This window comes from Gossypium hirsutum, chromosome D01 (assembly GCF_007990345.1).
Source record: "Gossypium hirsutum isolate 1008001.06 chromosome D01, Gossypium_hirsutum_v2.1, whole genome shotgun sequence".
Lineage (NCBI taxonomy): Eukaryota > Viridiplantae > Streptophyta > Magnoliopsida > Malvales > Malvaceae > Gossypium > Gossypium hirsutum.
The window spans coordinates 4,887,651-4,910,196 of NC_053437.1; the positions used below are offsets into that span (position 1 = coordinate 4,887,651).

Sequence of the window (22,546 nt, forward strand, 5' to 3'; positions counted from 1 at the left end):
AATTTTGTTACTATTTTAGAGGAATTTGCTTGTTAAGTACACCTATCTTAATGTTATTTAAGTATAAATACTTTTTAATTTTTATTTTTAATTTGCTGAGAAACATTTATTTTAATATTTTTAATATTTTTTATGTATTATATTTTTTAAAAAATTATATAAAAAATTTAATTCAAGCGGACTAGACTCGGATCTTAACATTTTTATTTGGACCGGGCTTGGATAAAAATTTAATCCCATTTTTGGGCTGATCTAGGCTCGGGCTTAACAAACGAGCCTAAAATTTCAACAAAACCTGATCTAGCCCATGGACAGGTCTACTTGTTATAGATGGGCACACAACTATTTATATAAAGTATACAAAATATAATTAATAAAATTTACATATAAATTGATTTATTTATTATTCAATAACATAATGGTCCTTAACACTTACATTTTTCTTTGTGAGTTTAATTAATTTTTAATTAAATTTAATCATTAACATTTTAATGACAATAATTGAAATTTTCCCAGTCTTTAATCCAAAAGAAAGAAAAAGGTTATGAATAAAGTTTGAAGAAAATTTTATGTTTTTTTCCTCATTTTGATTAATAGAAGATGGTTTTTCTAAGTAATTAATGCATGCCCTTTACGATAGTAAAAAAGTGCAAACAGAAAGAAAGAAAGAAAAGGTTTAAAGGGTCAAATATTGAAAATGGAGTACTTCAACTGAAGTTTGGCAAATAATTATAATAAATTTAATTTGTTACCCTAAATATTAAAAAGGTCAAATATGGAGCTACCCCTTTGTTTCATATACTGTAAGCATTACACACCTAAATACCTAATGTGTGTCTGTGTTGTCTGTTTGTAAATGTTTGCATTATCAGTATGTAGTCGCATGATTATAAAAATGTAACCGAAAATGTGATGATTTTTTTAAATCATATTTTGATCTTGTTTTTAAATTTAAAAAGTTATTTAATTTATTTAATGTTATTAAATTCCATCATCAAATTATTTATTTCAAGATTAACGGTTTATTAAATTAATATATAAAGGTTAACAAATTGAAAATACAACCAAAAAAATATAGGTATGTGATTCAAGTTAGGCCAAGCTAAAAAATTTCTACCCGAAGTTTAGCCGTTTAGAAATCAGGTCTTATTTTTGTTTAAATCCAGTTTTTCAGATTATATTTTTTACTAAAATCATTTCACTTTTTCGACAGACTTTGGGCTTAGGCGAGTAGCTCGACCCGTGATCAAGTTTATATACAATTATATAATAATAGCCCATAAGGCCTTGACTCTGTTAGCAAATGTAAAGATCTTGGGTTTTGAGTATTTAAATTTGAGATCTATCATGTGCAATTATATATGTTGGTCTCTGAATTTCACTATGTGCAGTCATTATATGTTGATCTTAATCTATTCTAATATGAATTATGCTAAATTTTAATTTATTTATACTTGTAATTATTTGATTCTACTTTATAATTATTTGAAAAGTTAGAAGGTGATGAGGACACATATATCTATATAAATATATAGATTTTTATCTGCTCTATAAAGTGTCATTTATAAAAAAATTGGGGGCGGGCACCATAAAAGCAAAGCGTGTGACAGCGCCCGTTGATATAGAAGGCCCTATCTGGCGGCTTCCATTCTAACACCCCGCCTTCCATTGTCATTTCTTGGTCATACTATTCTTTTACGATCAACTTTGTAAATTTTTTTTTCTTATCTTTTGCATTAAAACAACAAAAAATTCCGACATAAACAACTCATGTTCCTTTTTTCCCACGTTTGTTTGCTTTGCTTTCAATAAAATTAATAACGTCCTCCTTATTATCACCATAACCATTTTTACTCCCCTTAGTTTCTCAAGGGAAATTAGCATAGTTCAACGAAGTGCATAGAAACATTGAGTTTTGCTTTGCTGTTTTAAAGGGTTTGTTGTATATCTTTTGGTTTTAAAGTTAAGTGAAAGAAGAGAAAATTTTGGGGGGTTGAAGAAGAGGGGAAATGGGGTTTGTTTTTTCTATAGTGAAGGTGGTTTCTGTTCTTTTTCTGGGGTTTTTGGCTTTGAATTGCTCCACTGAGTTTGGATCAAATGCTCAACTGTTGCCTGAATCTGAAGGTATGCAAATAACCCACCAACTTCTTTTAAAACTCCCTATAAGTTTTTTCTTTTGGTGTTTCTCCTTTTTGTTGTAACTGTTAAAGTTACTGTTACTCTGTTTGGTTCCTGAGAATTCGAGGGGAAAAGACATGAAAAGAAAATTTAAGGATTTGGATGTTGTTCCTTTTTGAATGATCTTGCTCTATTTGGTCACAGAGGATTTTGAGAGAAAAAGAAATCTTTAGTTTCTCATCATGTTTCTAGTTTCTGGGGTACCACCTTTCTTATTATGTTAGATGCCATGCTTTGTATAATGCTTGTTTAGTTTCATGCTTCTGGTTTCTGGGAATTTCAGCCAAAGAAAACAAGTGGGATTGAACTTTTGGGACTTAATATTTTTTTCTCTTCCTCTATATAATTTAGTTTGAAGTTTTGGTTGGTTGATGGGTAAACAGGGGTAACATAAAGAAGAAGAAACTCTTGGAAGAGTTAAAAAGAGTTCATCAAAGTTGGGGACTTTGTTTTTAATTTCTTTTGCCACTATGTTCTTTCAAATTAATTTCACTCTTTTTTACTTTTCTCATATTGATGCATTTTCTGCTTTAAGGTATTGCCTCTGTTCTGTTTGGTTACTGGGAAACTGGAAGAATGTCAAAACACAATGCTTTATCCTTATCCACATTTTTTATGTTATTGTTTCTAGTTGAAGCAAAATTCTAAAGATTTATTTAAACCATAACATTTTCTCAACAATCAAACAAATAATTATCATAATTATTGATATTATCCTTATCCTTATTTTCTTGGACTATCAGTTCAACTGGCTCTCTCCATGTTTTTTTTCTTTTTTGTTATATATATGATTCTAAATATGTTGCTTTCATTGCATCGATGATTGCATAATTGTCAATTAAAAAAAAGGGAAGTTCACTTTCAAAGAGCTTGTTAATACTTGAAAAAAGATTGTGATTCAAAGTTCTAACTCGACTTTGATCTATAAGCCAACTTCATTCATTTATTTGGCATGGTAGATGACCCCACTCTTAGGGCCTAGATTTGGAACTTTTCTCTATGGCTTGCATTATTGTCTATGTTGATTTGGTCAAAATATGTGAGATATTTTAAAAAAACTTTCAGATTTTCTTGACATTCATATCTTCAACCAATCACTTGTCAACCTTATCTCAGCAATTAGTACAACAGTATTATATGAACTTTGAATACTTAGAATGTTATCAGATGGATATGTTTACGATAGGTATTTGATTTTGCAGTGTACTTTGTCATATAGCTATTATTGCTTGAATGGGCTAACCACTCTGCCCCATGCTAAGTTTTTAATACAGTTATAAATAGCTGGCAGCAGGTTGGCCATGGTTTTGTTGCATATGAAGCATAGGTTAAAAATTGTGTGCTTTTGGATTTAGATGGGAATTATAAATTTCTTTATATTTGTTTTGTGAATTGTTTTTTGGGGGGTTAAAAGGTTGAGCTGGACTCATCTTTGATAAGACATTTACTTATTGAAACCTGAACATGTTTGACAATTACAAGGTGAAAAAGCAGCAGCCGGAGTTTGACCATGGCTACTCTTACTGCAATGGTCAAATCTGACTATTATATATTTGTGGGTCAAACCTCTTATGGCTTCAGCCTTTTTATCATTCAAATATATGAAAAGTTAGAAAAAAAAATGATCGTGTATATGTGCATTAAATACCACATTAATGAAACTTTGAATTCAATATTATTTACCTTCCTGTTTATATTTATCATTATTACTTATATTAAATGAACTTGGTCCTATTATTCTATTTGTGTATTTACTGATTAATTTTCTGCTTTGTCCACAACAGTGCAAACTCTTCAAACGGTATTTTCAAAGATGCAGCATCCGAATGCTAGTACCATTGATCGAACCCTTTGCACTGGTAGTTCATGGAATTATACCACTACCGATCTTGTTGAAAGCCATATTGTATGTAATTGTTCAGATGGAAACAACACCATATGCCATGTCACTCAAATGTATGATCTCTTTTTTTCTTTTCTTAACCATTAATTTACTTACACATTTACAATAAATTTACTCAATTTGATACTAGTAAGACTTCCAATGACTGTAATTATATATTTCCTTTTCAATATTTATTCATTTTGTGTAACAGATTGATAAAAGGTCACAATTTGACTGGAATTCTACCACCTGAACTTGGAAATCTTACTCATCTGGAAGTAATGTAAGTTCAGTTGACATCAATATTATAGGTTCATTAATTCAATTCTCTGTTCGATCCTTCATTAGACTTTAGTTCATTATATGTGATTAGAGTTTCCTTTGTTGAACAGCGATCTTACTCGCAACTATCTTAACGGATCACTTCCGTCGAATTTGTCTCAGCTTCCTCTCACCAGTTTGTAAGTCCTTTTTTTCATGAGTTAGGTGCTTTGCTAGTGCCATTTGATCATTTAGCCATCGATGAAGTCCTATAACTGTTTGACCTTTTGTAACTTTTTTCAGGTCACTTTTGGGGAACCGTCTTAGCGGTCCAATCCCTAGGGAAATTGGTGATATTCCTACACTTGAAGGACTGTAAGTCATGATTTATAAATCTGTCTGTTTGAATAAAGAATTTTGTTATAGCTTATTGATTCATAATTGAATTGCATTTTCAGGGTTTTGGAAGATAATCTGTTTAGTGGATCTCTACCGTCTAACCTAGGAAATTTGGACCGCTTGAGTAGACTGTAAGTTCTTTTCTAGCCTCAAAACTTATAGCTTAAGGTGTCTGAATTGATGCTTAAATGGCCACTTTTCCATGATATGTGTTCTTGTTTATTTGAATTGTAACTGACTACTTTTCTGCGCCTGCAGTCTTCTTTCTTCGAACAATTTCACAGGAACAATACCTGAATCATTCGGCAAATTGAAGAACTTAACTGATTTGTAAGTGTTAATATGTAATGTGGATATCTGAAAATTCATCAAAATTTCAGGCTAACTCCTGACCTTTCTGAAATGTGTTTTGCAGCCGAATAGATGGAAGTAGTCTGTCTGGGAAGATACCTGATTTCATAGGGAATTGGACTAAACTTACAAGATTGTGAGTACCAATCATTTAGTTTGAGAATCTCATTTAAAATTGTTCCCTATTTTTATTTTTCTCTTCTTTTAATCATTTTGTAGTTATTTAACAAGTTTCAAATCTTATTGCAGGGACATGCAAGGCACATCAATGGAAGGACCAATTCCTTCAACCATTTCTGAGTTAAAAAACTTAACTGATTTGTGAGTCTTTTGCCCTTAATCAGTTCATCCTTATATGCTTAGTTCTCTTCCTGTCTGGCAGCAACATCCTTGACAACAGGCGATTAATTTTCTTATATCTCATCATTTCAGGAGGATAACTGATTTGAGTGGGAGAAGTTCGGCTGTTCCAAATTTGGAGGCAATGAAAGATATGGAAGAATTGTGAGTTTAGTGTAAGGAATACTTTCCATCTTATTCATTTTTTCTGTTCTTTTAGCTCATCAGAGGATTTGTTTGAACTTTGTGACTCAGGGTACTTCGGAATTGCTTGCTTACTGGTTCAATCCCTCCCTATATAGGGGATATGAAATCATTAAAAACGCTGTAAGTTTCATACTCGAGGGAGTTCTTTTGAAGATGCTTGAGAAGATTATATTGAAAACCAAATTGATTACAACGTCACAATTATTTCACGCTCTTATTCTCAATTCTTCACCGTTAATTTTCTTTTTCTGATGTATGTTGACATGACTTGGATCATAGGGACCTAAGCTTCAACCGCTTAACCGGACAGATCCCTCAGGAACTTCGCAGTTTGACAAAGTTGGATTACTTGTAAGTCAATAAACAAAAATTGTTAACATTAGAATATTGAAAAGCTGATTTTCAGTAGGCCATGTTGGTTACCGTTTTGCTTCATGTATGACTAAAAGTGAGATGTTGATTTTTCATGATTTAGGTTTCTGACTAACAACTCATTGACTGGACCCGTGCCTGATTGGATATTAGAAAGCGATGAGAACATGTCGGTCCATCTTCCAGCTACAACTTTTTCTTTCTTATGTTGAGAATGTTGATTGCCTGTATTGACTGTTTTGGAATATACGGTTTCTTTGAAAAAAAATTCATTGCAGAGATTTGTCTTACAACAATTTTACTTCTTCATCTCAAACAAGTTGCCAACAAGCAAAAGTGTAGGTCTCTTGATATTTTTCTTACAGTTTCAAGTTCATTTAAGTTTAATATATACATCTTCTATATTCTCTATAATTATTCCATTATTACTTAACAGGAACTTAGTATCCAGTTCGTCGTCCTCAGCTGATAGCAACTCGTAAGTTTTATTGCTTTCTATTACTTTTTTCTTTTTTCCTTTCAATTGTTCTAGTTGAACCAAGAAAAATAACTGGTGCTGACAAAAAATATAATTTGTAGAGTTCCATGGTGCTTAAGGAAGGACCTTCCATGTCCAAGAAAACCAAACCGTAAGTATAATTACTTCTTTCTTATACTTAAATTCAATCTTCTTGTTTTTTCATCAGAAAGTTATCCGATATAACCTTGTTTCTTTTTCGGTTGCAGATCATTCCTTATTTATTAATTGCGGAGGAGAGCATATAAACGTTGATGGAAATGACTATGAAGAGGACTTAAGCACCATTGGTCCATCAAACTTTTTTAATTCAGCAAATAAATGGGCTTATAGTAGTACAGGGGTTTATTTGGGTAAAGCTTCTGCTCATTACACTGCAAAAGCTTCATCCGCTCTGACTGGTCCAGCCTTCTACAATTCTGCACGCCTTGCACCTCAATCACTTAAGTACTATGGCCTATGTTTGCTACGAGGCAATTATCACGTGAAGCTTCACTTTGCTGAAATTATGTATTCTGATAATAAGACATTTGAGAGTCATGGGAGGCGTTTATTTGACGTATCAATTCAAGTAAGTATACGTTAGCTATGTTCATGGACCATTTTTCCAAGTCTTTCGTTTCTTTTCAAGATATGTGAACATATGATTATAGCCTCTGAAAGTCAACTTGATTATTCATAAAGGGTCGAATAGTTTTGGAGGATTTCAACATCATGGAGGAAGCTGGTGGTGTTGGTAGGGGCATTGTCAGGGAATTTGATGTTGATGTAAATGGAAGTACGTTGGAGATTCACTTATTCTGGAGAGGGAAAGGAACTACTGCCATTCCTGACAGAGGGGTTTATGGGCCATTGATATCTGCTATTACAATAACTCCTAGTAAGTACATAACATCTCAAAAACCAGTTTATTGCTAGTCTTTTAACCTCCCATTTTATTGACTCCTGTCTTGTTCTTTTAGACTTCCCGGTTGACACTGGGAATGGGTTATCCGCTGGAGCTATTGCTGGTATTGTGATCGGTTCATGTGTGATTCTCATCTTGCTCTTGATCATCCTCCGACTGACAGGTTACTTGGGGGGCAAACACGATGAAAACAGTGGTAAGACTATATAATTACTAGAAATATTTGCATGATAATTACTTTCAGATTATTTTATATTATTACTTTCTTAGGACCATAAAGAAGAGTGGAATCTGTTATTGTTTCTGTTTCTTTATGATGGCTAAATCTTTTGATCTGTTCATATTGCAGAACTTCATGGTCTAGAACTTCAGACTGGCTATTTCAGTTTAAGACAAATAAAGGCTGCAACAAATAATTTTGATTCTGCAAATAAGATCGGCGAAGGAGGATTTGGACCAGTTTACAAGGTAATGATTGTTATCATTTTAGTCTAAGATTGGAAGCCTAATGGTTATAATATTCCATATACAGATGAAATGTCTAAATTATGATACATTGTTACGAATTATTGTGATTAATAGTTCAGCTCATCAAAGGGAGACTGAAACCTTACGACTAGTCTTATTACATAAATAGCAAACCTATTCTAGAAAAGAAATAAATCAACTGAAATAAAATCACACCCTGAGCCTTAATTAGATAATCAAAATTAATGGACTTCTCTAATATATATTCGGCTTGTAACATACATCCAATCTTAGTGGTAAAATGGGATAACCGAGAAGGATTAGTGTTTGAACTTTTTTCTGAAAATTCACTGTTTGATTGTAGGGTGTACTGCCAGATGGTAGAGTAGTTGCAGTCAAGCAACTATCTTCTAAGTCAAAGCAGGGAAATCGTGAATTTGTGACTGAGATAGGGATGATTTCTGGATTGCAACACCCTAATCTTGTGAAGCTTTATGGCTGTTGTATTGAAGGAAATCAATTGTTGCTAATTTATGAGTACTTGGAAAACAACAGTCTTGCTCGTGCCCTTTTTGGTAATGTCTTCACTAACATCTCAGATAACAGCTATCACTCTTTCTAGTTTGATAATTATGACTAACAATCTCTCCATTTTGTTTTAGGTCGTGATGAACAACGTCTTAACTTGGATTGGTCTACGAGAAAGAAAATATGCTTGGGAATAGCAAGAGGCCTTGCTTATCTTCACGAGGAGTCAAGACTCAAAATTGTTCACAGAGATATAAAGGCGACAAATGTGCTGCTCGATAAGGATCTAAATGCTAAGATTTCCGACTTCGGATTAGCCAAGCTTGATGAAGAAGAGAACACTCATATCAGCACAAGAATAGCTGGAACAATGTAAGTCTCGTTTCTCTCTGCCTTCCTACATTAAGGAATTCACCAATGGCTAAGCAATATCATAGTATTAGGATGATGTAATTTACACATAGTACATCAAATTTCATGTATTTTCTGTCTTTTTGTCAGAGGTTACATGGCACCTGAATATGCAATGAGGGGTTACTTGACCGATAAAGCCGATGTTTATAGCTTTGGTGTTGTTCTTTTGGAAATTGTGAGTGGGAAGAGCAACACAAATTACAAGCCAAAGGAGGAATTTGTTTTTCTCCTTGATTGGGTAATTAAAGCTTTATTTATCAACTTTTTCTTTCCTCAATCATACTGCATATTGAGCTAACTTCAATCAAAACCAATATGATTTTTTAGGCCTATGTCCTGCAAGAACAAGGGAACCTTTTAGAGCTTGTTGATCCTTGTCTCGGTTCTAAGTACTCGAAAGAGGAGGCACTAAGGATGCTTAACCTGGCTCTTTTATGCACCAATCCATCACCAACTCTAAGGCCATTAATGTCTTCTGTAGTCAGTATGATAGAAGGCAAGGCTCCCGTCCAAGCTCCATTAATCAAACGAAAGGATGCGGATCAAGATGCAAGGTTTAAAGCCTTCGAGATGCTATCACATGACAGCCAAACGAATGTGTCGACGTTTTCACATGACAGCCAGGCTCCAAGAAGCACAGTGATGGATGGACCTTGGACTGATTCTTCAATGTCTATACCGGATGAGACTCGAGATCATTCTTCATCAAGTATGCTCCTCAATAACAATCCTTGAGAGCACATTTGAATGATTCCATGCTTTCATATTCTTTCTGACTTAAGATTCTTTGTAATGGAAAATATATGAAAATGTTTTGATATAATGTAGTGGACTGTTCAATTTTACGAAGAGTTTCTTTTATGAACTAATATGTTTGATTAACGGTTTGTCCTGTTGTAGTTGAGAAGTATTTGCGAAAAAGTGTTGTAAAAAGTATTTGATATTATGATCAGAAATTACGGTTGAAGGTTAAAATGTTATTTTTTTGATATGATAGTGAAAAGTAATATTTAAATAATTTAATATATGTTATGTTATGGGCCAATTTTGCCCAGGCAAAAACAAACAAAAAAATAAAACTCCAAAATACAACCCAAATAGAAACCCAGCCCAACAACAACAGCCCACAAAACTTAAAATTTTTTCGGATATCAAGGGAAACCCTAAGGCGCCGCTCCATCTCCTCGCACGCCATCGTCACGCCTCTGACACCTGCAAAGAAATTGAATGCAACCACAGCAATGGCAGTAAATAGGCAGATAGAGGATAGTTTAATCATAGGATTCGGCTATAAAAGCCAGAGGATCCTCTTGTAGGTTTTTTTTTACGAACTGATCATCAGAAATCAAAAAAACGAATAAGAATTTTAAAAGGTTGAATGCTTGCTATTTTCCTCTTCGTTTTCTTTTTTGTTCTTTGATTTATTTATTTGTTTCATCTTTTTTTTCTTTCTTTTGCAAATCTATTTCAAATAGCTATAATAAAAGATCAAAAGTAAAAAATAAGGGGAAGGGAACTCACCTAAATCGGCCCCTGAATCCGGCGTCGTCATCGGCCCTTCGTCGTCGCCGGACGCGGGTTGAGAAAGGGGCAGAGGCTTTCCATCTTCTCCTCGTTTCCCCGTTTCAGGGCCTCAATCTCCAATCGCGCTTCAATGCGCCGAGAGGAGGCGTCCTCGCATGGCTCCGGCCACCGGGCAGTGGAGGCGTGACGGCGGCGGGGTTCCTAGCCTTGGAACCCTAGCAGAGAAAGGGGGCCTCCCTTTTAAATTTTTTTGCGTTCTTTGACAGCAAATGAAACGGCAGAAAAAAAAAGAGGCCAAATTTTTGCTTTTATGGATTGTAAAACGGCGCCGTTTGATGGGGGAAATATGTGCTATTCTTGCCCTTTATGGGTAATTTATGTATTTAGTCCCTCCATCTTGCGCTTAAGTGCAATCTAACCTTTTTATTCTTTTTTGATTTGGGCTGCGAGTTTTGTTTCTGCTTCAAGCAGGTCATTTGACTATGTGCGATCATTTGCATTGAAACGCCGCGTATAAGGGGCTTGGGATATTTGCTCCTTCGCTCCCTGATACTTTCAGCGCGTGGCGAATTGGTCCCTCTTTCCTCTTTGTTTTTTTAAATTTAGCCCCCTTAATTTCATTCTGATTTCAATCACATCCTTGACCTTTTATCTCTATTATATATATATTCTTTTCTCTAAATTGTATTTGTATTTTCGTTGTTAATATTTAGTATTTTCTTTTATGTATTATATTATTTTAAACTATTTTAAATTTATTATTATTTATTTCAAGTTTTATATACCATAAATGTACATATGAAAGCATTTATTATTTATTTGAGACTCATTTATTATATTATTTATTTGAGACTCATTTATTATTATTTTAAGTTTGCTCTACATTTTATTTATTTTAATTTACTCTATACCACTTATTTTTGAAATTGTTATATACGTTATTTAATTCATTCATCCTTGATTATTAATCCTAGTTTTCAAATAATATATCTTGAGTGTGTATTGTCACTATGTATACCATAATTAGTTTACTCGTATTTTCATATTATTGTCATATATTTGTGTAATTTTATTCATGTATCATTATTCCATGTTTATTATTATGTTGTTATTTCATGTCATTGTATTGTAAATTAAGCCCCAACGTAGTTATCCAACTTAGGTTGCTTTATCATTTTTTTAAATAAGATAAATGCTTACTTCAAATATCTTATTTGTTATCATTCAAAAGGAAATTTCTAAAATAAGGGAAACATTTCGTATTTCGTGAATTCGAGGAATTGTACCCTAACTTACGGGGTTTCAATTTTCTCTCTAAATTGAAATTATGAAGTATCCTTTTAAGATTTTAAAAATGAAAGAAATCTCGATAAGGTGATATTTTGCATTTTGGTAATTTGAGAAGTCGTGCCCTAACTTACGGGGTTTCAATTTTTCTCATTAAACTTAAATGGTGAAATGTTCCCTTTAATTTTAAAATATGAAATTCCAATAGAAATTAAAGTTGCGCTATTCCCTAAAGTTTTGAACGTCGCGTCCCAACTCACGGGATGTAGCATTTCGTTACTTCGGAATAGGCGGGTCTTCTACTCATTTTTGAATTTACTCCAATAATATTTAAATTTAAATTAATAAAAAAAGGGATCGTATTCCTTTTTGAAAATTCAAATTTCGGCATTTAGACATTTATTAATCAATTAGGTACTAATTTTTTGGCGTATCGAGGGTGCTAACCTTTCCTCGTGCGTAACCGACTTCCGGACTCGATTTCTTAAATCATCGTGGACCAAAATCATTATTTTGATAAATCAAAATATTTTATTACAAGGTGATTCGATCACACCTAAACAAAAAGGATTGGTGGCGACTCTTATTTTCGTTTTTGTTTTCAAAATCCAAGTCGACCCCATTTTTATCAAAAAATGGTGTCAACATGTTATATGAAATAAATTTCAAATACATTTTTAAGTAACTAATATAGATTATTTGTAAAACTTAATGATATATAAAATATTTTAAAAGTTTAAATATAACAATAAATGAAATTTTAATATGATAATACATAAAATATAAATTTTGAGCAATTGTACCAACTTCTGTTTGAAGTTTTGAGCAAAACAAACTTACAAAGACCTTGACACTTCACTGAAATCATGCCTTCCAAACTGCATTAAGCGAGGATTGTAGCAGATCATGCAACAGCCTATACAAAGAACAATGGGTTAGTCTAGGCTTGGAATTGGGCTTGTGTTTGAGTTTTATTTATTAAAGATGGATTTGGACTTTGGAATAAACAATATTTAGATTTGGATTGGGGTTAATTTGTATATTAAAATTTCATAACTATAAGTATATAAAGGTATTCAGGCGGGTTGGGGTGAGCTTTATAAATTTTGCCTGAGCTTGGCTTGAATAATAAAATAGGCTTACACTTTGCCCGAGCTTATTTTTCAACATTTTTCTACTCAGTCAAATCCTCTCATATTTTAAGTAGATTTTTGGGCTTATGTGGATAACCCGATACATGGATAATTGTAAACTTAAATTAGATTGTTTTGTAATATAAACCAGATTTCTTTTGAGTAAATTGCAAAAAGAAAAGAAAAAAAAGGTTAAATTTAGTCATTGAGTTAATCAATGTGTCGAACCAATCTATAGATTTTCGTTATGGAGGTGCAATTGTGACAACATGCGTACAATCTCGTGATTAAGGCACGCATTACTAACCTAAGTTGTTCTTATGAGTAAATTGGGCTTATTTTGATCCATCAAGAGTGATCTATACTTGAATTTTCTACAATGCTAATCTACTTTTAAGTCTCATGATCTAGTAAAGACTTCAACAACTTGTATTTTAGCAAGGTAATTTATTATAGTTTTGAATGTGAGTAGTTGATGTAATTTAATTTGTACCGTTGTTATAAGTGAGTTCAATTATAAATAGAGGTCTTCCACATTTTTATTGGTATCGACTAATCAATATATTGAGAGCATTAGGTCGAAAACTTTTTTTTTGAGTTTTCTTGCTGTTTACTTGTTTCGTTTAGTTGCTTTCTAGTGTGAATGTCTTAAAAGAATTCAAACTATAAAGGCTCAAGTTTGACTTAAACAAATTGAAGCAAATTCTTCATCTAAAGTCACACAATTTACTTGGTTGAAGTTTAAGTCCGTAATGCAATGATGAATTAGGCTCAAGATCATGAAACTTGGAAAGTTGTGAATTAAACTCTTCACTGTTTAATTTTATTTATTTTTTATTTTCTTAATTAAAAATTAATAAATTGACCATAATAGCTTCCATATATAATATATTACATTCGATTATATAAATTTATATTTTATAAAATGTAAAATATGAAGTATTATATATAAATAAATATTTGTTTTTTTTGACCTTTTTTATTAATGAAAACTTAATGATTTAAATATAAAGTAATTCAATATAAAATTCAATAATTTATTTATTATATAAATTCATTTAATAAAAGTCCTTCAATTAAATCATAAATTTTGTTTATAAGTATGATAAATTTTCTTATAATGTAAATTTATTTAACCAAATATAATAGTAAAAATAAAATTCTTATAAATATGATAAATCAAGATATGTATAGTTCCAAATTCAATAATATAATAAATAAATAAAATTATATTAATTAGTTCAAAAAAGATGATAGAAAATCAACCTTTAACATACATATTAGTCTTCTTTCATAATTGTTGATATGAATGTTCAGGGACCACAGCTGAAAGACTTAAGATTGCACACCTGGACTGCACCGGGCAAGCAAAGCATGTTGAATCACTATATTAAAGATATGTTTTCAAGAAGACCCGCTTCTTAGGGAAAAGTGAGAGCTACTGGCTTTAAATCCATGCGAGAAAAAATATATATATATATTATCTTAATAAATTTTATTTAGAAAATATGATTTAACATGATCAGATAAATTCATGAAACATTAAGTCACCTTATTATAAATTTTACACATAATTGTATTTAACAATTTATTAAATAATTATACAGTTTTGAATGGTGAAAAATGGGAGAAAAATATTCAAATAAAAAGAAAAGAAAAGAAAAGAAATAAGATAATTAATTGCATTTATATGAAAGCAAAAAAATTAAAAAACAAAAATATAAGATAGAAAATAATTGAAAGTTAAATGAAGAAACTAATGAAAAACATTGATTTAGAAAAAATTGTTTAAATTAAGACAAAATATTTGGTACTTAGTGGAATTTTTGGATTCTACAAATAAGGTTAAAAGTTGACAAGTATCCTATACCATTATAGTAAGATATTAAAAAATAAATATTTAAAAAAAGAGATGCATGTCAATTCTTTAAGAAAACTTATGAAATAAAAAAAAATATACTACTAGAATATACTCACTCATAAATCAATAATTTAATATGTTTTTATACACAATTAAAAGGTCAACTTTTAGTACCCTATGCGAAATAAGTAATATTATTTATATAATTTCAATAATTTAGGATTAAAAAGTTGTAATTTTTTATCCAATTGGAAAAAGATGAGATAAAAATAACAATGATAAATAAAATTTGTTGCTATCTACAATTGAAGTTTGTTTAATATGAAAATTGTTAATGAAAGTTCTTGATTGTTGTGGTCTTTACGGCTTCGTACTGCAAAAATTGTGAAAACAAAAACACAAAGAATACTAAGGTTTATTTATCTAGTTCGATTTCTCTACGCCTATGAAGCCTAACTTAGTGGGTAATTTTATAATCTTTAAACCACAATACAACAAGTGATCTACACTCTATCGCGCATTAAGTATAGTGATATCGCCTTTGTATCTAAGGACTGGAACACTCACTTCGAATCTTCCCCTTGAGAACTTAGATAGTAAACACTCAATAATATTTACAATTCAGTTTGCACTCTCTCCCAAAAACAATTTTTCATTGAACAAATTAAAGTGCTGTAAACGAACATTATACAAAACCTAGACAAGCCTCAAATCATATGTAAAGCCCTGAATAATTTATTTTTGTTTCTATAAATATTTGACACAAATGTGTATCTGCTTTAGTGGTTAAGTGTTTTGGGGGTGTGTGTTAGGTCTTGGGTTTAAGTCTCATCTTTGCCAAATATTGATATTTTTCTAATCATAGCCTTACTCTTGTTGAGTGAGTTTATGTTAAATTGTTTGTTAATTCATTTTAGAATGAGCTTGCTGGTTCGAGTGGTAAGGAAATTGAGGTGTGAGAGGTCCTATGTTCAAATCCCTAGGTTAGTATGAGTGTTATTGTAACACCCCTTAACCCTAAATTGTTGTCAGAATAGGGTTACAAAGCATTACCGGACCTATCGGACATTTTTCGAGACTTGTTTGGGTGCTCCGAAATTTTTTCATACTTTATTATTATTATTATTATTATTATTATTATTATTATTAAACTCAATATAACCCCTTTATAAATATCTAACCTTCCCTGCAGTTTCAAACCACAACCAATTCAAAATCAATATCACAATCCATACAATTTTCATATTCAAATACACTTAAAACATGCCCTAACATCAACTTAGTAATTTACTAAATATACATTCACATATATTATTTAAATTTAATTAATAAACTTCATTCATTCTGCTTCAACTTGTTACCAAATATATCAAACATATCATGATAATTCTATTTCCATTTTATTAAACCAAGTATCCAAACCACCATTTTATATCATTTACACCCAAACTATAACTATCTTGACTCATACTTTTAACTTAGGTACATGCCACATTTATCAAAAAGAAAGACACATCACCGAGTATCTTTGAGGTCGGGATTACTCTAGATGTTGAACCGAGACTTTTGACTTCTACTGACCTGCGCACGAAACAACCGTGCGCTGAGTATGGGTATACTCAGTGATATTACCATAATTCAAATTATAATAACAATTAATGTAATATAATATCAAATATGTAACAATTAAATTTCTCAAGTGCTAATACATTCTTAAACTTTCATTCATCAACAATAGCAACTCAAATTTTAGCTATTAATCAATTACAATCACATATCATAAGCTTCAATTCCATTCACTTCATGAACATTTAGTTCGTGCCTTCCATTTCCAATCTCAATTTCAATTCACAATTCAATTTTCTCATTTCTTTCAATAATTCAATCTATCAAATTCATTTGATTCTTTATTTTATTTATTCACCCTTATTAATAAAACTCGGACCTTGGCAGATACATGGATCTAACCAAACACACCAGAATGACACCCAGTGCCTCTTCGGATAGTTCGAAGCAATATAGTTGACACCCAGTGTCTCATCGGCAAAGCCGAAGAAAGTTGGTACCCAATACCTCATCGAACCTATCCGAAGAAATATAATGACACCCAGTGTCTCATTGACTCAAGGTCGAAGAATTCCTAAACTCTTCCAATCCTATGGCATGCCAACTATATCCGACTAGTTAATAGGATATAAAATTTCCTTTCAATATCTAATCAATACACATATCAGATAATCACATATAATCATACTTCGATTCAATTCAATCCATTTTTCAAACCATACACAATTCACATATCCATACATAGTCATAATTTAATTCACTTTTGTTCAAATAATATCAAACTCACCTCAATTTCACTTACCAAGCATTTTAATTAAAATTCAATAATTAATAATAAATTCGAATTATAGTAATACAAACCCGAAATTCTTGATTTACTCCTTGGTAATCTCCTCCTTTCATTTTTGAGCCGATACCTCTGGTTCTTTGTTAGCTACGAAAATTAAAATAAATCTACAATGATTAATACAACATTAATTCATATTAAATACTTGAATTTCTATTCAATTTCTACCTTAATTTCAACTTAGTCCTAACTAAATTCATCCATTTTCTACCTCAATTTATACCTTATTTCTACTCAAATTTTAACTAAACTTAAACTTAACAACAAATTTTCAGCATAAAAATCATAATTTCAAATTTCTTTCAATTTAGTCTCTATTTTACAAAATTTATAAATTATTCTAAAATTTAATCTATCTCCCACTTCTAGTTAGAAATTCTATTAACTCAATCCCCAATTCACACTTTTACTCAATAAAATTTACAGCATGTTTGGTTCATGGTATTGCTAATACCATTTTAATACATTACTGACCTAATCGGTGAAATCCACTGATTTGTAATCCGTCCCTTTTGCCCAGATTAGGCGCCGTTTCAGTTTACCCTCCCTGTTTTACCATCCCATCGGCTTCCCTTTTGTTTCTCTTCTGTCCCTTCTAGCTTCTGCTGATTTGCTCCCTCTGTTTCTTTTCTTTTCTTTTCTGCCGATTTGCTCCCTCTGTTTCTTTTCTTTTCTTTTCTGCCGATTTGCCAGTTTCTGCCGATTTGCTATTACGCCTCTTTTCTTTTTCTTTACAACATTACGCTTGGCCTTCTCAACTAGTCAACCTCTTGGCCTTCTCAACCAGTCAACCTTTTCTTTTCTTCTCTCTCTGTCACCCTTTCGATTGCTCTCAGTTGGTGGGTTTCCGAGTCACTGCAACTGAAAGGTAAAGGTTTCTAACTCTCTGTCAACCTTGTTACTGTCTTTTGTTTTTTCTGCATGTAAGCAGATTCGAATCACTGCCTTGTTAGTGCCCTTTTCTCATTAATCAGTAACTGCATGTAATCGGTTTCCCCTTTTCTCATTACAGATTCTTCTTCATCGCACTGTGCCCCGATTTGCTCATTTACAGGTTAGTTTTCCATAGTTATTTTGTTTGTATTGCATGTCCAATTGAAATGTAGTTTTCCCCGATTGCATGTTTCTATTGCTGTTTCTTAATATGGACGGGATTTGTATATTGAATCCTACTCTAGTTAAGGGCTAAGTATGCATTTCATGTATACTCTTTTGCATAGGACAGCATTCCGTTCAGGAGAAACAATTTTCGGATTAGGCTTAAGAATTGATGACTGTTGTTTGTTGATAAGGTGCCTTGGCTTAAGAATTGATGACTGTTGTCTGTTGTTTGTTGATGTGTTTTGTGTTGTTGGTTAGGCTTAAGAAATGATAGCTGTTGTTTGTTGATAGTGTTGCTTGCTTTAATATGGATGGATGGGGCTATTGAATTGTAGTGTTATTAAGGGAAAATTATGCATGTATGTCTTTATTCATCAGCATAGGACCGACAATCCTTTGAAAAGAATAGTCGGATTAGGCTTAACAGATGATACTGTCGTAAGATAATGTTTCTAATTATATAGTAAGAACCAAAGATTACATTGAAACATTACATTGTTCTTTTTATTTTATAATTTGTTTCATCAAGTTTATTCCTTTTTCAAATTCATTGCCAAAAGGTATTCTGTTTTTCTATCCCCACAAGTTTTTCCATGAAAATATCTGTTACATTATCTGTTAATGTAATTTTCTTATTTATGAAATTTACCTTTTTCGATCTTTTTACTGAAAAGTATGAAGGGAGCAGGTTTGAAATACTATATATAAATTAACTGGTGGAGTGGACTTAAGGTTTAAAAGTTGCTTTAATGGAATATCATCAATATAATATATGAACTATATTGAAGATAAAGTATTTCCCCCTGCCCCCACATCCTTTTTAGATACACTGAGTTATTCTTTATATGATATTGTCCACAAATTATCACATTTTTTAATTTTCCATGATCTTATATTAATCTTATTTCTAATTCCTAAACACATGCATATACTTCTTAATATTGCACTATAGTCCAAACTTTGTTTTTACTGATATGCTAGACAGGTTTGAGCTAAAGTCCACTTAATGCAATTTTCTTTCTTTCCTTTTTCATTCTCCTTTTACAGTCTATTTTGTTCACTAGGGTTCCACTTTTCTGTTTGTTGAATTTTCAAAAGTTATGAATGTGAAAGGTCTTTGTCATGTCTATCCTTTTGTTTTTCTCTTCTTTTATGTGTGTGTGTGTGTGATTTGCAGTGAAATAGTGTCTTAATTATTGGATAGAAAGCGGGAGTGGTTATTTTTAGGGGAGTCCTTGATATCATTTAGGAGGCTAGCAATCAATCTATCCATGCATATGTGTGTTTCTTTAATAAGTACAAGTAAATTAGTGCATTTTGAATAATTATCAATAAAACTAATCACTATAATGCACTGTTGAGAATTTACTACTTGAACATAGATATCAAAGACCTTATGATTTCAATCTTGTAGGTAAGTTAAAGTACTTGTACATTACAAATTCATGGACAGAATATTGTTATAAAAAGGAGCAATATATAATTTGGTACTTGTGTTTTTTCTTTTTTAATCTATTATTTGTATTTGATAAATATTTTGATACTTAAAGATAATGGTGTACCAATTCTTGTATAAATATCAAAAAATGTGAGTACTACATGGATAAAAAAATGATGAGTACTACATGGATCAAAAAATGATGAGATCGTTATTAGAAAAATGATATCAAACTTTAGTACCAATTCTTGTATTAATATCAATTATGATCTTTATTTAACGATTTTGATACTTTCAAAGATCTCGTTCAAATTTAAACATTATTAAAATAAATTGTGCTAACTTTAAGCTCAAATAAAAATTTTATTTATGTTATTTAAGGTATATTAAAATATAGGTGAGAATATGGATAAGCACAAAATAAATTAGCATGAAGGAATGGTATATTCATGGTACCTAAAAAGTTGGGGAAGTAACCAAGAGAACCACAAATGATGAAAGAACAAAATAATAGCAATAAATGAAGGCATGTGGGCATTGGCCTAGAAGGGTACCCCAAATTAATTGATGAAAAAAGAATTAAAAGAAATTTTATATCATAAATTCTTAAATGAAGCTAAAGAAGTCAGAAAACCCTAACTTCAATGACACAAAATAAAGCAGATGCTGAAAAATAAAACATGGGTTCCCACAAACATCCATGTTTGTTGTATTAATTAAGTCCTTTACCTACATTGTGGACTTTAGCTTTTTCTTCCCCTAATTTCAGCTTTTATTGCAGTTTGTACCAATTTTTTCATTCCAAAACCAATATAGCTCTTTGCCTCTTAATTCTCTAGCCCTAACATGGACTACGTACATATATATACATAAAACCTAGTTGCTCTCATTTTTAATTTGTTTGTCTCTCAATTATTTTTATAAAATTTATATTTGATACATTGATTGTATATAAGATTATGTATTAAAACATAACAAGTAAACTTTATATATAGCTTTAAAAATATAACCCTAATTTTAGGTCAATGTTCAAACTTTGAACATGCTTTATAATTTTAAATTATAATGAGTTTAGTTATAATCTAACAAATATCGACAATTAATTTTAGGTCAATTATACATATACCAACAATTAATTTTAGGCCAATTATACATGCTTTATAATTTCTTTACTGTTTGGGTGATTGATAAAGAAATGAAATTAAAGTTGCAAAGATATCAAAATAGAATAGATAATTTTTTGCTTCGTGTGTTCTAAATTAATATTGTTTATTTTTATTTGATAATGTGTAATTGCAGCTTTAATTCTTTGATAGTGTGTTCTAAATTAATATTGTATATTTTTTTAGGTATAATGTGTAATTGAAACTTCAATTCTTTGATAGTGTGTTCTAATTTTAATATGTTGCAGTAATGGCTCGTCTGCCTTTAATTGCACAAAGTGTGAGGCGTAAAAGAATTGGTATTGTATTGACAATATGGTTGGAAATCTGTAGAATTGCGATTTGGTTCTTATTTAGAATGGGTGCCAGCCTTAGCCTACAGACTTATAGATCAAGGATTAGGTCCTATACCTTAGATTTTTATGCAAAACGAGATTATGTGAAAAGGCTTGTATATGCTAGTGACGAGACTTGTATTGAACAAGTTAGGATGAATAGAATTGCCTTTTTTAAACTATGTGAGATGTTAGAATCCATAGAGGGATTGAAGTCGTCAAGAAACATGTTTGTTGATGAGCAAGTAGCAATGTTTTTACATATCATCTCCCATCACCTGAAAAATCGAGTTATCAAGCATCACTTTAGAAGGTCCGGGGAAACTGTTAGCAGAGCATTTCATAGTGTTTTAAATGCTGTAATACGCTTACAAGATGTGTTATTTAAAAAGCCGGAGCCAATTATAGCTGATTCTTCTGACACAAGGTGGAAATGGTTTAAGGTATTGGACTGAGTTTTATATATAGCTTGTACAACATTTAGTTGATTTAGATTTAAATTAGTCTTCTAACTCAAGGTTTTATATCATGTGATATAGAATTGCTTAGGTGCTCTTGATGGAACCCACATCAAGATTAGGGTTCCAACAGTTGATAAACCTAGTTATCGAACGCGAAATGGTGACATAGTAACAAATATGCTAGGTGTTTGTACACCTGAGATGCAATTTGTTTATGTTCTTCCTGGTTGGGAAGGTTTAGTTCCCGATGGACGGGTTCTTCGAGATGCCATTAGTAGAAGACATGGACTAAAAGTTCCTCATGGTAAAGCGGATAGTTAGAGGACTTTGATATTGTTCATTAAGATCAAACTTTTTGTGCTGAATTAATTATTTAAAAAAAATATTTTATAGGTTGTTATTATCTAGTTGATGCTGGATACACAAATTGTGAGGGATTTCTTGCACCTTTTAGAGGACAACGATATCACTTGAACGAGTGGCGTCATGGTTATCAGCCAAGTTCTCCGCAAGAGTTTTTTAATATGAAACATGCCTCAACAAGTAATGTTATTGAAAGATGCTTTGGGTTATTAAAACTTAGATGGGGAATACTTAGGAGTCCATCGTTCTATCCTGTAAGGGTGCACAACAGAATTATTATTGCATGTTGTTTGCTCCATAATTTTATTTGAACCCATATGAGTATTGATCCCATTGAAGCGGAGGTGGGAGAAAGATTACCTAGTAATGTGGTGGATGACGATGAACCGAATATCACAATTATTCATCCATCGGATGCTTGGGCTACTTGGAGGATGGAACTAGCCAACTAAATGTTCGATGAATGGCAAGCATCTAGAAATTAGTTAGGTTTAGGGACAAATTGAGTTTGACTTAATTTGTTGATGTTATTTTATGTATCTAGTTTATGAAAATTTTGTGGTGTTTGAATAAAATTCTGTATTGTACTAAATTTGTTGAATTATAATTTAATTTCTTTTCATTCAGCATGTGTTATAATT

General features: G+C 31.6%; 1 protein-coding gene and 1 long non-coding RNA gene across 2 annotated transcripts; one reads left to right on the plus strand and one right to left on the minus strand.

Annotated features, from left to right (window-relative positions):
* The first annotated feature begins 1,589 nt into the window (after positions 1-1,589).
* LOC107928106 (probable LRR receptor-like serine/threonine-protein kinase At1g53430) lies at positions 1,590-9,708 on the plus strand. The gene is made up of 24 exons (XM_016859281.2): positions 1,590-2,124; positions 3,963-4,134; positions 4,275-4,346; positions 4,456-4,524; positions 4,628-4,699; positions 4,783-4,854; positions 4,982-5,053; positions 5,139-5,210; positions 5,324-5,395; positions 5,507-5,578; positions 5,669-5,740; positions 5,900-5,971; positions 6,096-6,161; positions 6,271-6,330; positions 6,429-6,470; positions 6,572-6,621; positions 6,719-7,080; positions 7,194-7,389; positions 7,472-7,612; positions 7,766-7,884; positions 8,249-8,459; positions 8,547-8,784; positions 8,914-9,064; positions 9,154-9,708. Exons 1-24 carry the CDS (start codon positions 2,010-2,012, stop codon positions 9,559-9,561), a joined length of 3,048 nt encoding a protein of 1,015 aa, XP_016714770.1. The 5' UTR covers positions 1,590-2,009; the 3' UTR covers positions 9,562-9,708.
* A 115-nt stretch (positions 9,709-9,823) lies between these two features.
* LOC107928107 (uncharacterized) lies at positions 9,824-11,076 on the minus strand. The gene is made up of 2 exons (XR_001692555.2): positions 10,348-11,076; positions 9,824-10,038 (listed from the first exon to the last, which is right to left on the minus strand). It is a non-coding gene; the product is annotated as an uncharacterized lncRNA (long non-coding RNA).
* Positions 11,077-22,546: the final 11,470 nt, after the last annotated feature.